Raw genomic sequence first — 17476 nt, 5'->3', positions numbered from 1 at the left:
GAATACATAAGTATGAACAGTCCGTTGGTCCACTCTTGGCAGCCAAACTTCTCCAAAACTGGAAACGTTAAAATTGAATAGAGTATTTGGAGCAAGTTACTTCGTAGCAGTAGTTAAACTTGCCTAATAAAAACAATCACCTTATTTGTCAAGTGAGTTTTTTGAATGTTTGTCTAAAATTTTACTGTAAAAATTATAACATTTTTTTTTTTGAGATTACTGTAATTAAAATTATTAAAAAATTTTATAGCAGACAAATTTGATCAAAAAATTTGCTTGGCAAACAAGGCCAATTGTTAAACTCGTAGGTTGTTACAAAAAGACCATGTAGAGCACCCTATGAATCACTAGAACCACTAGGATTGGTCCAATAGTCACAGGAAAAGAGTTCTTAAAATTCTTTTCACTACCAAATTCAAGATTCAAACATTCAAATCTAACACCTTCAATCTTCTAGCTGAGTTGGCTGCACAAGAAGATGGTTAAATTAAAAGACTAAATCATAATAACAAACTAATATGAAAAAAGGTTGGTACCTAGGGTCCTCCTTATTACAGTTTTCTGGAATTTGGATTGATTTATTTTATACAAGTCATTTGCGCATTGTTTTTGGCATTTTTACCGCTAAAACTGTTCTTATGGACATATCCAGTAGTTGGGAGTTGCAACTGGTCTTGATGAAACTGTCCAAATCTTTCAACATCCCATCTCCCTTAATTCAAAGCATGTCCCTTAGTTGAAAACACGTTTTTCATTCGTTTGTTATCAAAGCTCTACGCAAATAAAAATGCTCCATGGATTAGGGTTGTTATACTTAATTGCATTATGGCGACAAAAAGTGGGAAATTAGTGGCCTAAAGAGTTGCATCGAAAAACTATTATCATTCTGTAGACCAAAACTAAAACGAGTAGAAGCTAGTAATTTAGAAGCGTACTGATATTGCAAGAGAAATGGAAGACTATCAAGCACAGATATACGCTGGACCAAGGTGTCTGTTATATTATTATTACACATAATTTACTATCTAAATGCACGTATAACATATTAAGTTATTAACATTTGTTACCTTCTTGCTTTTGGACACAAATAAAACTTTTTAAAAACGTTAACAATTTACTGCTTCTTAACTAGTAACCATTATGCCCTGCGTAACTGTTAAAATAATAATAATAATAATAATTTAGAGTATGAGATTTTAAGGTGAAATTCTTGTAGTGACTTGCACTGTTACTACAATTACTAGTTATAGATGTATAATTAAGGCTACGGAGATCAACATTGGAATAGCGTTACAAGCTTTGATAACTCACTTAATAGGGATCCTTTAGAAACTACTCTTCAATACAAATTAGCAATAATAGCGCATTTGCTTCAAAAAAAAAGAAAAAAAAAAGAAAGCAATAATAGCGCAATTTCATCTTTTGAAGATAAACTTCAATGGTCGAAGTTACGGCCTGCATTTGGTTAAAAAATTAGCAGAATTGAGTGGCTTAGCTTGAGGAAAGCCGCATAGAAAGAACGTACTCTTGGGCTTTCTTTAAAAAATACATTCGAAATAAAAAAGCCCTTTCCTTGATATATCTATTGGTTATGTTTCGTTGGTTGATTGTTTGACTCTTTTTTTTAATCAAATATGAACAATCTACACCTAGACCTGCTTCTCATCCTATATTATGCAGAACGCGAAACACTTTTGGATTGGGTGCCCTTTAACTCTCGCTAAATTTAGAGAAATTACATGAGTTGACAATTGATAGAAAACAAAATTCGAAATCTTGATTTCTCAACTTACAATATCTTAAGTGCCTTTGTAGTGGCCAACAGCAAATGGTCATTGGTTTAAAAAATAAAACATAAAAAAATCAGCTTTCCAATATACAATAAATTTTGACAAACATTTGCAAAATAAATACTTACTATTAGAATTCTCTGGGCTATGACTGTCTCTTTTTTTTTTTTTTTTTTTTTCAACACAGGAGTGTCCGGGTCAAGACCCGAAGGCGACCTGACTAATCCCCTGGACTATGACAGTCTCCAATTAATCTATTTTGTACAAAAAGACAGATTTGACATCTTACTTTTTTATAAAGGTAGTACACATAGGCCGCTAGACCTTCACTCCCCCTGAATTCTTGCAACAGAAAGAACCAAACTCGTTGCCACAACTCTCTCAAACAAAAACAAACCATCACTGAAATGGCAGTGGCTGATGAATTTGGAGTTCTCACCAAAGCTTTCACAGGTTCTTTCCTTTCGCTACACACACACATACACAACTCAAACTCACATATTTTATTACTTTACAATGCAAAACTTCATTTCTCCAACGAACTTGCGAACTTCTTTTTTCCTCTGGAGATTTTTCATCACTCCGCTTCGTCTTTCTTGAGTAGGAAACAGTTTAAGATGCTACTCAATGAAGCTCTTGCTGTAGTTGTAATTTTGGGTTTAATTTCTTTAATTTCATTTTTCCATTATAAAAGCTTGTAGCTTGTCTGAGTAGTTTTACTAGATTAATGCACCTCTCTCTTTGTTGTCAGGCAAGTCAACCATGACTATTGAAAATCCATTTTCACGCGCTCTCTCTTTTTCTCAATTATACACTCAAATGTATGATTTTGATTGACAACTGCCATCTGATTGAAACAAATTTTTTTTTTTTTTCAAATTTTGTAAAGCACTCAATGTTGAATCTTGTACTTGATCTAAGTGATCTGTCATCTTTCTTCTCTTTCAAGTGTCAATTAAAGGTTATATTGTATTTTGTACGTAGAAGTTAATTATTTCATACGGATTGCATTTTTTTTTGGATTTTTTTATAAAAAATTTACTGTAAAGATTTGATCTACGTGAAGAAAAAAAGATAATAGAAAAATGTGATCACGAAAAACGACACAATTTTTTAATAGAAAATGACTGTTGTTTGGCCTAAAGTTTCAATTATCATTTTTGCGGGTCAGAGATCAAAATAATTGTTTGTTGTTTTTAATTAGATGGAGTAAGAAGATGCAGTTTGATGTAATCACATGATTATTATATTTTTCCTGAATATTTTACTACGGATGTTTTCAGGACTTGGTGTTGACGAAAAGTCATTGATCTCAATACTGGGCAAATGGCATCCAGAGCACAAACAATCTTTTAGGAAAACAACCCGTGACATCTTCGTAGAGGATGAACGACAATTTGAGAGATGGGATGATCGACATGTCCAGAAACTTCAACAAGAGTTCTTACGTTTCAAGGTAGATACAGATTTTATATTGGACTTGTAGCAATCAGCTATAGGGATGGCAATGGGGGCGGGTGCCCGCGGGCAACCGCCCCGCGGGGGGCTCTCGGGGCGGGGGATGGGGCGGGGGGTGGGGCGGGGGCGGGGGGGAATTTTTTCCCCCCGCTTAGAAACGGGGCGGGGGGCGGGGGAGTATACCCCCGCCCCGCCCCCCGCAAAACAAAAAAAAATATAAAAAAATATATAATTATATATAACATGTAAGTTAATTAGTTATAAACTTATGATAATGATATTATTAGTTAGATATATTATATAATGTATGTTAGTTTATGTAATATAATTGATATTATCAATTATATGAATAATTCTACATGTTTACTAATAGAATTTATTAATTAGTTATACTAAATTTACTAATATATTTATACTAAATTTCTAATTACACTTAATAGAATAACACTTTTTCTCAAAAAAAAGCACAAACACAATAATGAATTAGTGATTGCATTTGTACTAAAAGTGAAAACTTGACTATTTTAGTTATATTTATTTCATCATATTGGATTGTATTCAAATAACTTCTGTTTGATTGTTTTTATGAGTTTCAATTGTAAAATTACAATGAATAATAATTTGGTGATGCGTTGATATTTTAGTACTTGATTATTTATTAAAATTTAATTATAATAAAATTATATAATAAAATTGTATTAACCCCGCGGGGGCACCCGCGGGGGAACGGGGCGGGGGGGCGGGCGGGGGAGCAGGAGGCGGGGGACGGGCGGGGGACGGGGGAACTAATAGGCAACGGGGCGGGGACGGGGGAGGGGACCCCCGCCCCAACCCCGCCCCGTTGCCATCCCTAATCAGCTACTTTAGTTTAAGTTCATATATAAATGGAAAAAAAATGAGTTATATAAGTTACTCCTATGTATTTGTGTACTTTTGCCCAAATATAAACGGACATACATATAATGACAAAACCGGAAAATGTATTTTGATAGTGCAAACTTCATATATTTATAGCCTTTGAAGTCAAATGATAATTTGTAAATTTTTTTCATGGGCAAGAAGTTAAATTTACAAATGTATATTTTAAATCTTTTAAGGGGCAAAAACATAAATTTTAAAGATTGGGGGGGCCTGGGCGGAGCGGTGGCCCTACCCAACCCCATTAGAACCATCCTTGTGTGCACATATATACTCATAGCTGGTGGATTAAATTTGACAATGTGTCTCTCTCAAAATTTCAAAAAAAAAAAAGATAAATTATTTTTTACCCCCCATGGTTTGGTGATTTACCACAGAATCCCCCTACCCTTTAAAAAGATAAATATAATTCTGTTATGATTTGGATTAAAGTGTCGCTGCTAATATTTTATTAAAATTAACAGTCAATAGTAAAAAGTTAAAATCAAACTAATAAATTAACAAATTTATCCTTTCATTACCATTTTTCCTCCAAACATAAAAAAGAAGAAATTGAAATAAAAATTGATAAATAAGAACTAGAAAATACCATTGAAGATTTGGTTTAAACATTCATAATGATATTTTTAGTGAAAAAATATTTTGTATTTTTTGTTTCTTATTTATTTGTTTTATATATCCCTTCCATCTTTTTTTGTTTCTTTTTTTTATTTCCCTTCTATATCTTTTGTATTTGGAGAAAATTAAGATTTTGTATAGGTTTCAAAATCATCTCTTCTTTTCCCAAAAAAAAGACAAAAAGAAAAGGGAAAAAGAAAAACATGAAAAAAGTAGTAAAAGGGTGAATTTATCAATTTATTAGTTTGATTTTAATTTTTTACTATTGACGGTTAGTTTTAACGAAAAAAATTAATGGTGACACTTTAATCCCAACCATAAGGAAGTTACATATACAATTTTAAACTATAGAGGAATTATGTGAGAAAGCACTAAACTACAGAGCGTAAAAGATAATTTACCCAAAAAAATTGAGAGAAGTTTAGAGATGTTGATATCAAGTCACGGAGATATGGACAGGAGGAGGGATGGGCTGGTGGTTCCACAGGAAAGAATATAAGTGAGTGGCTTGGAGTTTGAACCCTCCCAGTTACAAGAGAGAACAAAAGAAGAAGAAGAAAAGAAGGACACAGATAAATGATAAATTAACTACATAAATAGACGTTTTATAAACTTAATTTTTATCCTAATAATCAATGTTATAGCAGACACTTTTCACAAAGTTAAACACGATTAATAATATTTTTACACAACAGGAATTAATATAGTCTTTTACATTGCAATTTATTAAAATTCAAGCTTTCAAAGGTTACTTAGAAAAAATGCTCATATCAAGATAGGACAATGTCAACGTTAAAAAAATGTTCCATCTGAAAACAAGCAGTTAATTAGAATTCCATTATTAGACCACGTATCCGTACTTCATCTTACTTCATATTAACTGCACTTTTATATGCATATATGTAGTAATAAACATTCTTTTCAATTTTAATTTGGAAAATCAATATAAAACCAGAAATATTACTATTAGAAAATTATTTAAATTCGTGTTTGGAATGAATGAAGAAAAAAAATTACACTAAATCGTGACATAATTGATTTGACAGGATGCTGTGGTGCTTTGGACAATGCATCCATGGGAAAGAGATGCTCGTCTGCTAAGGGAGGCGGTGTACAAGGGTCCAAAGTATGGCATTCTTGTAGAGATTGCTTGTACTAGATCATCGGAGGAACTATTAGGAGCAAGAAGAGCTTACCATTCCCTCTTTGAGCACTCAATTGAGGAAGACATAGCTTTCCATATCCACAGCTCTGAGAAAAAGGTGAACCAAAAAACCCTAATTTTTTGTTCTTTTTTTTTTTTTTTTTTTGTTCTTTTCAATAGTTTATAAGTCACCAATGTGTAATGCCTATGTTACACACCCTCGCATATTGACAACGTGTTACAAGGCTTTGGTCCCATGCTTTCGAATTGTTTATTACATCTAACTATAGTTGATGTAGAAACAAATATGGAACCCACCTACTACATTAATATCCATCAACGAAATAGTCAACCTAAAAAATTTTCCGTGGAACCTATCGAAGTCTTAATTAAGATTACCTAACACAAGAAGTTTTAGGTTGAACTTTGTTTCTTAGCCTTATTGGATAAGATACACCAAGGCACCCATCCTGCATTGTCAGTGCAAGAATGGCCCTGAACGTGACAACAGGTGTCTGACATGCGCATTTCCAGATAGATTAAAACATTACCCTACATAAAATGGTAGACTAGTTCTTCCGCTTCCACTTTTCATTTTTTCGAGTTACAAATTTCAATTGCTGATCCAAGAATGTTTTCAACCCGTATGTATTATCTCTAGTATGAGTAATTCTAAACCTTTTTTTTTAACAGGAATCACATTTTTCACTTTGCATCTATAGGTTAGATGAACAAATTAATTGACTAGGATATAAATTCTTGACTGGCACCATTGATCAGCTGTGGAAATTCATCTATGTGATAGCATGTGTTGAAACAAATTGGTGAACTATGTGAGCTTTTTTTTTAACAGGAATCACATTTTTTACAGTGCATCTATAGGTTAGATGAACAAATTAATTGACTAGGATATAAATTCTTGACTGGCACCATTGATCAGCTGTGGAAATTCATCTATGTGATAGCATGTGTTGAAACAAATTGGTGAACTATGTGAGCAGGAGGATTGGCAATCAAACTCCATTTTTAAACATTAAACAGTGTCTTTGACCATAGCGCTACATTCGGTTCTAGCCCTGGCAATTCTTGTTCAAGGCCTAATCTTGTGATTGAATTCTTTACGATTTTTATGCGATGAACAGCTTCTAGTTGGATTAGTAAGTGCGTACCGTTATGAAGGTCCAAAATACGGTGAAGAAGTAGCAAAATCTGAAGCGAAAATACTCAAAAATGTCATAAAAGATGGTGCTAAGAAGCTCCACGAGGAAGAAGAGATTGTCAGGATTCTAACTACAAGAAGCAAGCTTCATCTAAAGGCTGTATTTAAGCATTATAAGGAAACTAGTGGCAATTATTTGGACGAGGTAAGAAATTTATTAGTATAGTATATTTCTGCTTAATACTTTAAATATGTAATTCCCATCGCTTTTTTATTTCACATACACATTGTTCTAGAATGGTGCTAAAATAATGTTTTCCTAAAAGCTCCTAGAAATAATCATGCAAACGAGCATAACTGCATTAAAGATCTTAAGAACGAAAAAATGGCTATCCTCACTTCCTTCGTCCATTACCAGTTTTGGTTGGTTCATGCTAATGTTGCTTTCCCCTCTTTTAATTTTCAGGATCTTGGTGATCACTTAATTCTAAAACAAACAGTTCAATGCCTTTGCAAGCCAGAGACATACTTTACCGAGGTGAGATTAATTAATTAATTGATCATCATTTCATTTTTCAAGAAATGATAATCTCCAAGACCTTAATTAATTACTCAAAGGTATTACATGTTTCTTCAGGTTTTGGATGTTTCCCTTAAAGGCATTGGGCATGATTTTGCAAAAGAAGCCTTGACCAGAGTTATTGTTACCCGAGCAGATGTAGATTTGAAGCTCATCAAAGAAGAATATCATCACCTTTCTGGGTTTACTCTATCACATAAGATTGAAGAAATAGCCAATGGGAACTTCAAAGATTTTTTGCTTACTTTGATTGCTAGAGGAGATCAAGAAAATTAACCCAACTTCGTGCTCGTGCATTGCTGTATCCGTTCTATCTTTTTTATCCCCGTCTGGGGTTGACTTGGCCTGAATTTGCACGTTTACATGTATCATGTATGATTTCTATTGTTACCATCAAATGGATTTTTGTTTTTCATAATCACTGAGTAGGTCAAAAGAGGACTCTGAGAATATTTCTCACTGTGACATCCAGAGTTCGAATCGTATGCCTAATACTTGAAAGCGAAAAAGCTGTGGATAGGGGTGGGAAGGTTAAAAAATAAAAATTTTAAAAAATGTTTTTCACATACAAATTATTGTTTTGTATTCACATACAAAATAGCTTTTCTTTTCTTTTCTTTTTTGGCTAAAAACATCACATGCGAACAATTTCTTTTTAAGAAAAAAGTCAAAAAATGGAAAAGGCAGAGCGTTTATAGCAATAGAACAAAGATAAGAAAAATATACAATGATAATATTACCTTTCATAACGTTTCAAAATGACTTGATATTTAAATTCTAAGATCGTTCATACTTAGTTAAAAAGTGACTGAAAGTCCAGATTGTTAAACGTTTCTTAGACTTTCCAGAGGGGCAAATTCAAATACACAACTAGAAAAAAATATTTTATAAAGAAACATAGAAATTTATTGAAATTACTCGCATAAAATTGGTCAGTTAATATATTCAAAAATACATGTACTTTTACCATTATATTTCGAAATTTATAGTCTTAGGTTATTTTGTTCTTTTAAGCATTCATGGCATCTAATAAGTGGTTGAAAAGTCTAAACTTTGGGTTTTTACATCATCGTGCAAAGGGGAAATGAGAAAGAGAAGTGCCTAATTATCTAATCGCAGTGTGCCAAATCATTGATTTGCAAAGGATTTTGGCCAATCTCTTTGTTAACCTAATAATTAAAAAAAAAAAAGAATCTACAACTTAAGTGGGTGCATTTATGTTTCTTGTCTGTCCTTCCAAATCTATCATTTTCTAGTGAACCAATGCTTGATCACTAACTTGTAAACCAAATAATCAAGTGCATGAAATGATACCAGGTGTTTTTTTTATTTTTATTTTATTTTATTTTGTCCGAGAGATGCCAAGTGATGGGAAGGTAGATTTAATTGCAAGTAGGGTAAGAACGGTCATTCTAGCAGTTAACAACCAAGATTGGCTAAAAAAAAATGTAAGGCCTGAATCACTGTGTGTACATGATCTTTAATCCTACGTGTGAAATCCATAGAAATTTGCTTTATAGTTACTTTCTATTGAAAAAAGAGTTACATCTTGTAGTGTTGGATAAAAATCAGCACAACCATTTATGCTCCAAATCCGATAAAATTTAACAGCTGTTGAAATTACTTTGTTAACCAACTTTTGCGAGCAATCTTTTGAAAACACGTGACAACATCACAAGCGTCAATCCCAGGACAGCCTTTTTGGCACACCAGCATGGTAAATACACGTGTAGGAAGGCAATGGATGATCTAGTATTATTGTTGCATTACTAGGGAGGGAAAACCCGCGCATCGTGCTTGTGATTTAAGATAATTAATAATTATTGTTTAATATTTTGTAGTATAAGAACTGAAGTATGATGATTTTATCATGTGATTTTAATAGAAAAATCATAAGTTACATAGTGAGTCAATAAAAATAATGTGCAATAAGGCATCCTTATTGTTAAACTATGTAAGAATCCGTTGTGATCAAAGGTTATGTTTGAATTTCAACTGCAAAGATAAGAGTAGTTTGAAAATGTAAGAATGTTTGAAGTGCAATTGAAAAGTATTCAAAGGTCTCTTCTAAAACTTATCCAAGATGATAACACATCTTAAAGTATCAATTGGACCCTTCATTTCTCGAATCTATATTTGTTCGTGAAAGATCCCTCAAGCAATGCTTTTGATTTCTCTCTCGATTATCAAGTCAAGTTTATCCATCAATCACTTTGCGTCCAATCTAATCTAAAATAATTTTATTTTTTACTAACTATTTATATAATTTGGTGGGTATAATATAACTTAATCACATGTTTCTTACAGAGATAATAATGCCCAAAAATGATAGATAGATAAGAAACTTAAGTGGTCTTTTTCAAAGTTTTGTAGAAACTATTTAGATTTGGTGTTTTTTGCTAGGGGCATTTCTTTATAATCTCATAAATAAGTTCAAATCTGCATAATTATTAAAAATCTAAATTGAAACTATCTTGATTATAAAAAATTGGTGCAAATAATATTTTCTAAATTTGAAATTGTAGAAAATGGTAAGTAAAATCAGAAGAAATTCCTCATATGAATTCGAATTGCAAACTATAGGCAGAAATTGCTTTATGATATTTTCCAATGTTTACTTATACAAGTATCCAATATAACATCTCTACTTAATTGACTCGTTTGAACTATAGATAATAGTTGCTTCAATCAAATCAAGAAACATTATTTATCATTGTACAACATACAATTATGAGTAAATGAATTAATACAATGCAATCAAAATGGTGTTGTAGCTAAAGCATTTAAACTCATCAAGTTCCACTGCAAATTCTTTTACATAGCATAAAAAAATAAATTTTTTGTATTTGAAACTATATAAACAGTATAATACAAAAACAAGATCATAACATGGAAAGCAAATAGAGTGCAAATGACATCTTAGTACTATGTAGCATGATTAATTTTCTTTTTTAGTTTCAATGAAATACAAAATTCTAAATTAATAAGTTTTACAATCATAAAATTCCCAATTAAAATAAACACAAGTTGAATTCCAAATCATATTACATGAAAAAATAACTACTTGAACCATAACCGTTGGAATGTAGTCAACAGATCCTTGGAGTCAAGAATAATAGGAGAAAGTTCATGAGAAATAAGGTTATTTGACTTAAATAAAGAGATAATACCTTGGCTGAGAAGGAGAAGATGATAAAATTGCTTTTCTGATTATTTTAGAAAGTGATAACATTATCTCAAATTGTACTTTGACCAGAGACAGAATCTCTGAAATTTACTAAGAAAAACAATACAATTAGTCAGTTTTTGGAATTAGAAGTATCAAAAGGCAAACTATATGGAATTCTTGAATAAACCAATCATTAGAAAAAAAAATTATAATCGAAGAAGGCAAACTCAAAGAATTCGCCTCAAATTTAAAGGAAAAACTATTTATTCCACCAAATATTTAATAGCCATAATAAAATCAAAGAGGTGAAACCGAAAAAGAAGAAAGGGTATTGGCTAAACATGGGGACATAAATATGATAATGATTGTTTAGATAATAATTAAGTTAATTAATTGTAATTAAACTCCAATTATGTAAACATCATATTAATTCCTTAACGGATGAGAAAGGTTTTAGGAAATTGGAAGGCTTGGATGTTAGTATAATAAATGATTAAAAGGACTTTTATGTAATTCTATCAAAATACAATTCAAGCTTTATTCAGTTGTACTTGATACTCAACTTGACACCAAACATTGTAATATACCAAACCTGCCCCTAACCTTAAATGTCTGAAAGGTTATATAAGTAATTATAGTGAAATTAAAGCTATAATGACTTGTACTCAATGTTCCAATTACTCTTCAAACACTCTCACATTCCCAAAATAGCCTCACCCCTACGGTTGAAATCTAGTCCTAAACTCGTTCTTATATTTAAAGGAAAAGTTATGCATTCCACCAAACATTTAATAGCCATAATAAAATCAAAGAGGTGAAACCGAAAAAGAAGAAAGTGTATGGCTAAACATGGGGACATAAATATGATAATGATTGTTCAGATAATAATTAAGTTAATTAATTGTAATTAAAATCCAATTATGTAAACATTCAATTAATTCCTTAATGGATGAGAAATGTTTCAGGAAATTGGAAGGCTTGGATGTTAGTATAATAAATGATTAAAAGGACTTTTATGTAATTCTATCAAAATACAAGCTTTATTCAGTTATACTTGATACTCAACATGGCACCAAATATTGTAACATACCAAACCTGCCCCTAACCTTAAATGTCTAAAAGGTTATATAAGTAATTATAGTGAAATTAAAGTTATAATGACTTGTACTCAATGTTTCAATTACTCTTCAAACACTCTCGTATTCCCAAAATAGCCTTACCCCTGCGATTGAAATCTAGTTCTAAACTCGTTCTTATATAGCATAAGGATGTTGTTTTCATATCATGCTGTAAACCTCAATAGTAAAACTAATTTATTGGATTTCCCTTATGTTATGACCAGCGAATTAACAGGTTGATCCAATTCGATTCACTACATTTTACACAATTATAATCATTGTAGCGTGGATCATGTTTCACAAGATTAACCTGTTAACCAAAAATGCATTGGAAAAACTCGTAACCCATTAATCACATATTTCAGCCCATTCAATCATGTAACCTACTCACTCTTACTGTTGGAGAGTTTTTTGACTCATTTAATGATGAAAACCATTCAATTTGAAAGAGTTTTCATAGATAATATACATAATAAAGTTCTCATCGTTGAAGAATATTCAAAGATAACATACACAGTAAAGTTTACAAAGCAAAAAACGAATTCTAAAGTTTCAAATTTTAGAGTTTCCGGCAAAAGCAAGTCCAGTACTACAATATATAACAAAAAAAAACAGCATTAGATTATTCAAAATTTTCAAAAACAATACAAAATAAGGTCTTAAGAGCATAAAACAACTTAAAAATTTGAAGTATTTAACCAAAACAAAATCTAATTAGCTGCCATACATGATAAAACATAAAACTTGTAAGGTTCCAAAACTTGCAATTGAAACCTTCAAGTGACATACGAGGGGTGTTAGTTTTTGTGAATTACAGATTACGGCCTCTATAATGTTTGAGTATTACAAGATAACCATTTCACGGGATTAGAGCGTCAATTCACGGGTTGACCCAACCTAGCATTTTTTTTTTTTTGGGTTCAGGTATGACCCAACAATGATCTAATTGAATGCTGGACATGTTGATGCCTATTAATTTCCATTCATGTCATTATATAGTTGTTGCAATCCCTATACACAATAATAGAACCAAAACAAGATTTAGAGACTTCCAAGACTCACTCTTCAATCTTCATGCAAATATATCAACTGCTATACAAATATTAATTTCCATAATCTAACTTCAACTATTTCAGCAACAATATTTATTCTGTATTACTTGGAAACAGGTAGCAAAAGTGAAAATGCATACAATACCAGTGGTTCTTCAACTAGTAAATGCTAAAAGCATCCCAAGCAAAGCAGCATTTCTTACGCTTTAATACCAAATCCATGTACCCGAGCTAATTAATTACAAGAAAACATGAAGAATATGGTGAGACAAATTGAATCAAATCTTTGCACCCAGCAACGTCATTAAGAAGTTCTTGTAGTGTCCTGATGTGTCACCAATGACTGCATTATCAAGACTGCTTTTGTGCATGTTGAAATATTCTCCTCTAACTTTCATCATGTCAATCTCTGCTCGAGTTACAATAGCTCTGGTCAGAGAATCCTCATCGGTCCCAAGCCCAATGATTGAAGCTCTAATCACCTGATGTGTTTTAATCAAAGGAAATCGCAAGTTAAATATGATCTACAAGAAGAATATTCGATCAAACTTTGTACTTTATGGATGAGAAATTTTCACAATAGAACCGTGAGCCAAAGTTCACAACTTTCTGTATCCTGCAAGAGTTAAGTCTCCATTTCAATAAAAACGAATGGAAACTGAAGATCAATTATTCAGAATGGAGCCTATACTTCCAGAGTGGTGTAACAGATTTTCTCCAGACCTGCTCCAAACATGCGTGCACAGAGAGAGAGAGAGATTAACCTTGCTGGTAGTGATATGAGAGGGACTAGGTTGAGAAAGGAATTTTAAAAGTGAATAAATTATCGATGGACATGAACTCCAGCAAGATTTCAGACTTGTAAGTCTAATCAAGACAAGAAGCACAACTATTTTCTTCACCAGCGCAACCAATGCTCTAACTTCCTATACTAAGATGAACAATTCTGGCAACTATGAGTGCATTTCACATTGAGAAGTTGAATAGGAGCCACTACGTTGAACCAATAAGGAGATTACTTGTCGAATCTATATACTTATTTGCACAACAATGAAAACCTTAAGGTTCATACTAGAGTGTTAATCACGGGTTCTTTTGAGTCATTAGACTACAAACTATGATGATCATGTAGCCAATTAAGTTAATCAATGAATTGATACAGAGGCACATTTGTCTGCTGAAGTTATAGCTAATAGCCTTAAAAATTTTAGCTTCTGTATTTTCCATCATCAAAAGAACGGGTATCTATGAAATATGGGTAATCCCAAATGTTTCATCTGAATAAATTCCAACCACATGAAAGGCTTTTAGGCTCCTTTCACCAGCTAGATGCTTCGCATTGCATTACCACTGCAAGTAGTGGGGAAAAGAAAACTGAAGCAGAGAATGTAACATATAATAAAGTTTTCTTTGAGCTTATACTTAATAAGCATTGCTGCAGATATCAAGATACATTGCTTCAGTGTTGAAAATAGTTGAATGCGCATTTTTAAAAATTGAGAATTAATAGCAATCTAGAGACATAAGAACAGCATCTTTACATATCACTATACTGCTCACGAAATCATTACATTTGAGACATGTTTACCTTATGAGACAAGAAAGAGAAAAAAGCAAAAGGCCGATTCATAAGCTCAAGATGTACCATTTGCACAGAATAATCACTTCAATAATAGTGCAGAGCAGAACCGTTGATGAAAGCATAAATGTATTATTACCTCTGCAAAGTGCTTTTCTGGGGCGTCTATGCACCAAATAGCCACTTTCAAAATAGACTCCAAAGTGCCTTTGCCAGAAGCCATAATATCCTGACAAGATATTTGTGCACAAGACAGGTCGAGTTTAGACGACAAATACAGAAGTTAGACATATTAAAAAAAGGAAAAAAAAAAAAGATAAGAAACTCATTACTAGCATAGGAAGATGAACCTGTTCTATTGAACTCCCATATTTATTCTTGTAGCACTTGAAAGTTTCTCTAAGCTGAAAATAGTTTCTAGTGCTGAGTATCCAAACTAGATCATCATGATCCAACTGCCCCGTTTTAATTGCATCATGTAGAGTAGCTGCTTCTGAATTAGCAACACTAGAATTCACTACTTCTTTGTTAAATCTGTATGAACTTATAAATCGAACAAGTATCTGTGGAAGTCCAGATGAAATAGTAATTAGGAGAATTATTAATGCGTTACTTACAACATTAGGTTAAAATGTGTTCTCTGCTCTGTAAATATGCTCAATGACAGTAATTGATTGGATTATATCTTCCAAAGTGAATGGCAGTCTGCCTCAAAATGCACAAGATACCAACAAAAGCAATATCGCTAATGTGGACATTGGCTTCATTACCAATACATGCTCCACCTATATGCTATAATACTGAGTGCGAAGTGCACATAATAGCATCTGTGTTCACATAATTCAAAGCAAATTAATTAAGAGAAGATACCTTTTGTATTGGCAGAGAAACATTTGAACTGATGTGCTCTTCAAGTGAACAGTCAAAAAGTGAGAAATAAGCCTTCCTTACAGCAATGAGATGATGAGGAGATGATGCACATGCAATCTCAACAATTACTTGGAATTCCCTGATTCCTTTCTTCCTTGATTTCAGAGCTTCATTTACAAGCCTTGCATCTCTTTCAGGTGGATCATATGTCCACAAGATCACAGCTTTCTGTCACCAATCACCACAAAAACTTGCACTTTTAGAGTTGAAAAGTTTACTGTGTGCAGTGTGCTTGAAAGCATCAAGTTCAAAGATATGCATGTTCCCCTTTTCTTTCTAAAGATCAAAAAGCAACTGCAGAATGACGTGTATTACACAAAATAAGGCAGTTCTCTAACACTTTCAACTGGCCTTGATTTCGAAATATTGAACATGAAATGCGGGGTATCAGAGTTATCCCATTCTCAACAGAGACAGAGATAAGTATGGAGAATTTACAGAGAGCCTACTCAGTTGCCAAGGTAAGCAGGCTGATACTCTTATAATTCAACAGAACTTTACTACCATTGAATTTGTTTGTACATCAACATCCTTGCGATCACAAAAATAGTAGGAAACCAGTAGTAAAACCAACATCTAAGTCAGATAAGAAGACATTATAAAAAAAAAAAGCATACATAAAAGTGAAATTGGATAGAATACAAATATTTGCATTTGAAATTTATTTATTTGCAGTTCTAGAAATATTGTGAAACTGAGTCCAAATGCAACACAACAAGAATGCCATTTTCAAGAGAGATTAAGTTGGAAATTGCATAAGCTGGAGAAACTAGAGAGAGCCCTTCCAAATTTACCCTAATTAGCAGTGTTCTGATACACTTATGGTTCAACGGATTACAAACTACAGTAGAAATCAAACTAATTATTACGCAAAGAAGTATTTTCAGGCAGTTTTGTTACCTTGAAATCACCAGACAATTCAGAAACGAGCTCATCAATTAGGGACTTGTTGTAAAGCTGCTGAAATGTTTCTCTGATGTTCTTTCTTTGGCTTGCATTTCTGCGTCCCAACACCTTTATTATTGCCTTCTCATCAGTCCCCCATCCTGAAAAATGAAATCCAACCAACCAAATCACCATTAACGTCAAACAATTACATTCGCAGATGAATGAGTACTACAATAATCAAAACCCAACCAAAAAAAAATTAGTTAACCACACAAAATAGGAGGCAGTTAAGGAAGAAGAATCAGCAAGAAAAAGGAGTAGGTAGTAATTCTTGACGAGTAAATTAAGAGAGAGACCTTGGAAGGCTTTCTTCAGTGTTTTACAGTCCTCAGCAGGAGATGGAACAATATCTGGTACTCTCAGTGTAGCCATTAGTTCTCTTCACTTGGAATCTGTCTCCTGTTTCTATTTTGTTTTCTTGACTTTTTTTGTTTTCCTGTTTAATGTTTAGTTTTCCCTCCCCTGCCTGAGAAATGGCTGGAAAAGTGGAGTTGAAATTTATTTGTTCCAGTGGACATTTTTGCCGTTCATGTAGTTTTTATTCCTTTCCAACTCTTTTTTTTAGCTTTTTTTTTTTTCAATTAGATGATCAACAGTGGTTTTTCACTTGTTTCTTGATCAGTTAAATCTATGACCTCACTTTCATTTAATTATATGATATCCTGACAGGAATTTTTATATAAATTAACTTTTCTCTTTCATGTTTAAAAATGATGATGTGACAACAAAGATGTAACAAAGATTTTTGGACCTATTGAATTCTTGAACTGTTCAAACTATTTGTTTAATAGGTTTGTCGCATATTTGGAAATAATTAGATTTGGCGTTGGAGTTTGAAATGTTTGTTTGGCGGTGATGTTGTTGCAAATTTGGAAGAAATTCTGTTCAGGAAACTAGTTTTCGTTTGTTTTTATAGAACAAGGATAATTTAGGATATTTGAGGAAAAATCTAGCTTGATGGACCTATTTTGTTACCTAAATAGTAAAGGCAAGGGAACTAGGTATAATTTTTA

The 17476-nt window shown here is 32.6% G+C and overlaps 2 protein-coding genes across 2 annotated transcripts; one reads left to right on the top strand and one right to left on the bottom strand.

Moving 5' to 3' along the window:
• The first annotated feature begins 2112 nt into the window (after nucleotides 1–2112).
• On the top strand, nucleotides 2113–8126 carry LOC113763145 (annexin D4-like). The gene is made up of 6 exons (XM_027306875.1): nucleotides 2113–2243; nucleotides 3074–3246; nucleotides 5831–6046; nucleotides 7071–7292; nucleotides 7554–7625; nucleotides 7725–8126. Exons 1-6 carry the CDS (start codon nucleotides 2198–2200, stop codon nucleotides 7941–7943), a joined length of 948 nt encoding a protein of 315 aa, XP_027162676.1. The 5' UTR covers nucleotides 2113–2197; the 3' UTR covers nucleotides 7944–8126.
• A 4958-nt stretch (nucleotides 8127–13084) lies between these two features.
• Nucleotides 13085–16931, bottom strand: LOC113761668 (annexin D3-like). Its single transcript, XM_027304752.1, has 6 exons — nucleotides 16760–16931; nucleotides 16416–16561; nucleotides 15456–15683; nucleotides 14936–15148; nucleotides 14725–14814; nucleotides 13085–13488 (listed from the first exon to the last, which is right to left on the bottom strand). Exons 1-6 carry the CDS (start codon nucleotides 16833–16835, stop codon nucleotides 13285–13287), a joined length of 957 nt encoding a protein of 318 aa, XP_027160553.1. The 5' UTR covers nucleotides 16836–16931; the 3' UTR covers nucleotides 13085–13284.
• Nucleotides 16932–17476: the final 545 nt, after the last annotated feature.

This window comes from Coffea eugenioides, chromosome 2, assembly GCF_003713205.1.
Source record: "Coffea eugenioides isolate CCC68of chromosome 2, Ceug_1.0, whole genome shotgun sequence".
Lineage (NCBI taxonomy): Eukaryota > Viridiplantae > Streptophyta > Magnoliopsida > Gentianales > Rubiaceae > Coffea > Coffea eugenioides.
Note: the sequence above shows the minus strand (reverse complement) of the source record. Positions and strands in the feature narration are given on the sequence as shown.

Coding starts and splice junctions, on each gene's coding strand:
- LOC113763145 (XM_027306875.1), top strand. CDS start 2,198: ATGGCAGTGGCTGATGAATTTGGAGTTCTCACCAAAGCTTTCACAG. Junction 2,244..3,073: donor TCTCACCAAAGCTTTCACAG/GTTCTTTCCTTT, acceptor GGATGTTTTCAG/GACTTGGTGTTGACGAAAAG. Junction 6,047..7,070: donor TCCACAGCTCTGAGAAAAAG/GTGAACCAAAAA, acceptor TGCGATGAACAG/CTTCTAGTTGGATTAGTAAG.
- LOC113761668 (XM_027304752.1), bottom strand. CDS start 16,835: ATGGCTACACTGAGAGTACCAGATATTGTTCCATCTCCTGCTGAGGAC. Junction 15,684..16,415: donor AATTGTCTGGTGATTTCAAG/GTAACAAAACTG, acceptor GATTGGTGACAG/AAAGCTGTGATCTTGTGGAC. Junction 14,815..14,935: donor ATGGGAGTTCAATAGAACAG/GTTCATCTTCCT, acceptor ATATCTTGTCAG/GATATTATGGCTTCTGGCAA.